The sequence below is a fragment of the Musca autumnalis genome, unplaced genomic scaffold (assembly GCF_047663935.1).
Source record: "Musca autumnalis isolate F117 unplaced genomic scaffold, ASM4766393v1 scaffold_1, whole genome shotgun sequence".
NCBI lineage: Eukaryota > Metazoa > Arthropoda > Insecta > Diptera > Muscidae > Musca > Musca autumnalis.
Window position 1 is genome coordinate 186,900,865 of NW_027411644.1, and position 2,648 is coordinate 186,903,512.

The following is a 2,648-nucleotide window of genomic DNA, read 5'->3' on the forward strand; positions in this document are numbered from 1 at the left end:
CCATGTATCGATGAATAAGCGAATGAATGTCTGTCTGTAAGACTCAAAACTATTTTTGTGTGTTTATAAGAAGAAAAAAAAAAAACAACCTGTTGCTCGCTCTCAAATTGCTCCAAATCTGTAAAAAGAAAATTCAATAATTTTTGGTATAAAAGTTGATTGATTTCACAAATTAGCCATCATTCATTTTGGTCTTTACCTCTACAAGGAATCGATTTTGAGGAATTTAGTACACCTACATTTTAACAACATGGCTTTCAAGGTAAGTGGTTGAAGCTCAATAGTGGTCATGAAGAAAATGATCTGACTGATGTTTTCCTGCAGTTTGTATTCGCTCTTGCCTTTGTCGCTGTTGCCAGTGCCGGCTATGCCCCAGTTGCCTATCATACTGCTCCTGTTGCTGTCGCCCAAAAGGTTGTTGTCAAGTCGGAGGAATATGATCCTCATCCACAATATAAATTCACATATGGCGTTGATGATAAACTGACTGGTGATTCCAAGAGCCAAACTGAAGAACGTGATGGTGATTTTGTTCGTGGTGAATATTCATTGAATGATTCGGATGGTTACAAACGTACTGTTCAATATACCGCTGATGCAGTCAATGGTTTCAATGCCGTAGTTAACCGTGCACCTTTGGCAGTTAAGGCTGTCCACTACGCTGCCCCAGCTGTTGTTAAGACAGTTGCGCCAGTTGCCCATTATGCTGCCCCCGCTGCTGTCGTAAAGACCCATTATGCTGCCCCCACCTTTGCCCATTATGCTGCCCCCACCGTTGCCCATTATGCTGCCCCAACCGTGGCTACCTATGCTGCTCCCACACACTACAACTCATACGGTGAACCTCTTTACAATTACCATCATTAAGCCATTGTTTGTTAACCCAAATCGATTCAGTGTTGTAGAGTTTGTTAAAGTAGTTTTATTTATTCATATTTATTTTTTCAAATATGTAAAATAAATAGAAAATTGTTTGAAAACATCAATTAAAGTTTAATTTTATTGGAACTTATCACTGCACTGTAGTAATTAGCACTGGACAAAAACAAAAAATTAAAGTAATTTTTAGGCGTATAATAAACAGTGGGGCTAATTGTTCCATTGACAGCCACAATTAACAACGTATCCAAGGAATTATCGAGGTAGTATGAAGAATACAATTATAGATTTGTAACAGTGGCCCCATATGTTGGGCTTCCCCTCAATAGGATCCGACTGAAATGCAAAGTGTCCAACTTCTTCGGAAGAGGTACTTGAAGAAATGGACCAACAACAAAATGTCAGCAAAACAAACAATGAAATGAAGTTGTACAAACTTTTGAGTTATCGTACAGACGTATTGTTGTGAAGCACAGAGTATGTGGGGAAGAAAACAACACAGCAATAAAAATATCAGATGTTACACGGAGGAAAAACGACTCTCTAACAAATGTCCCAAACATATTTTGCAGCAAACATATATTTGTTCGCAATCAGTCCCAAACATAACATATGCTTTGTTCTTGCAAACAAAGTTATGTTTGGGTGCAAATACAGTTGCGTTCAAAATAATAAGAGGGCCCATACACAAACGAGAATGGTCCAAAAAAACATGGTTAACCTTCTCCATTTTGGCTTATTTTGTATTTGGTTAACATTGTTGACAAACTGTTATTTCATTAACAGAAATGTGACAATTTGTATTAAATTAATTACTGTTTACACGAACATTATAAATCGTCTTAAATTTTTTTTGTTAAAAAAAATAGGAGTGTGGAAGGAAGAAAGAGGACAATTTTTAGTTGAATTTACAACCAGAACTGTAAATATTTTAGATGATAGTTCTAAATACAATATATTTGATTTTTTTTTGAAAACAAAAGTCCTTTGGTAGTATCCAAAAACAGGCTATTATCTCTCTGGCGACTTTTCCAATAAATTAAGCCCTTATTGGGGAATTCAGTGGATTTTATAAACAAAAACTTTATTGATTAGAGTTGTTTAACACTCTGAATGTTACCTCAAACAAAACATAATGATTGGTATCCCATAAATTGGTGTATTTTGAACCATGAACCAAATTTCAGCCAGTTTTCATTAAATCCTTTATGAAAGGATCGGCCAAAACAGCGCTTTTATAAGTCATTTATTCCTCGACCAAATAAAATTATGAGGTCCTCAGGATGTTAGCTTTATGTACACAATCAACTTCACTTCTATTCCAAAAATTTTTTAAAGCTTGAACGGTTGAAGCTCGTTTTACACATTTTGACTACTCTATGGTTGGCATACACCGTACTATATTTTTCTACATAAATTCACGTTTTTTCGTTCAAAAGTACTTAATTTAGATTAGCTCTCATAGAAAATTGTGTTTTACACGATGCAAAACCTAATAAACATATTCGTAGGGCAACTTCAGATGTATTTCCTTAAAATTAGCTTTTTCACAAAGCGTCTAGAAAAATGGCTCATATCTACCAATCATCCAATTTTTTCAAATATAAACAAAATAATTGCTCTGAGTGTAGTTAAGATGCTAAGGGCCTCAAAACATTATTTGGTCGAGGAATTAATGCCTTATAGATACGCTTTTCTTTCGATCCTTACATAAAGGTCTAATGGAAACAGGTTAAAACTTCGCTGAAGGATCAAAATACACAAATTTA

At 35.1% G+C, this 2,648-nt stretch overlaps 1 protein-coding gene across 1 annotated transcript; it reads left to right on the forward strand.

Moving 5' to 3' along the window:
- The first annotated feature begins 250 nt into the window (after nucleotides 1–250).
- Nucleotides 251–867, forward strand: LOC141390989 (larval cuticle protein A2B-like). Its single transcript, XM_073963905.1, has 2 exons — nucleotides 251–262; nucleotides 325–867. Exons 1-2 carry the CDS (start codon nucleotides 251–253, stop codon nucleotides 865–867), a joined length of 555 nt encoding a protein of 184 aa, XP_073820006.1.
- Nucleotides 868–2,648: the final 1,781 nt, after the last annotated feature.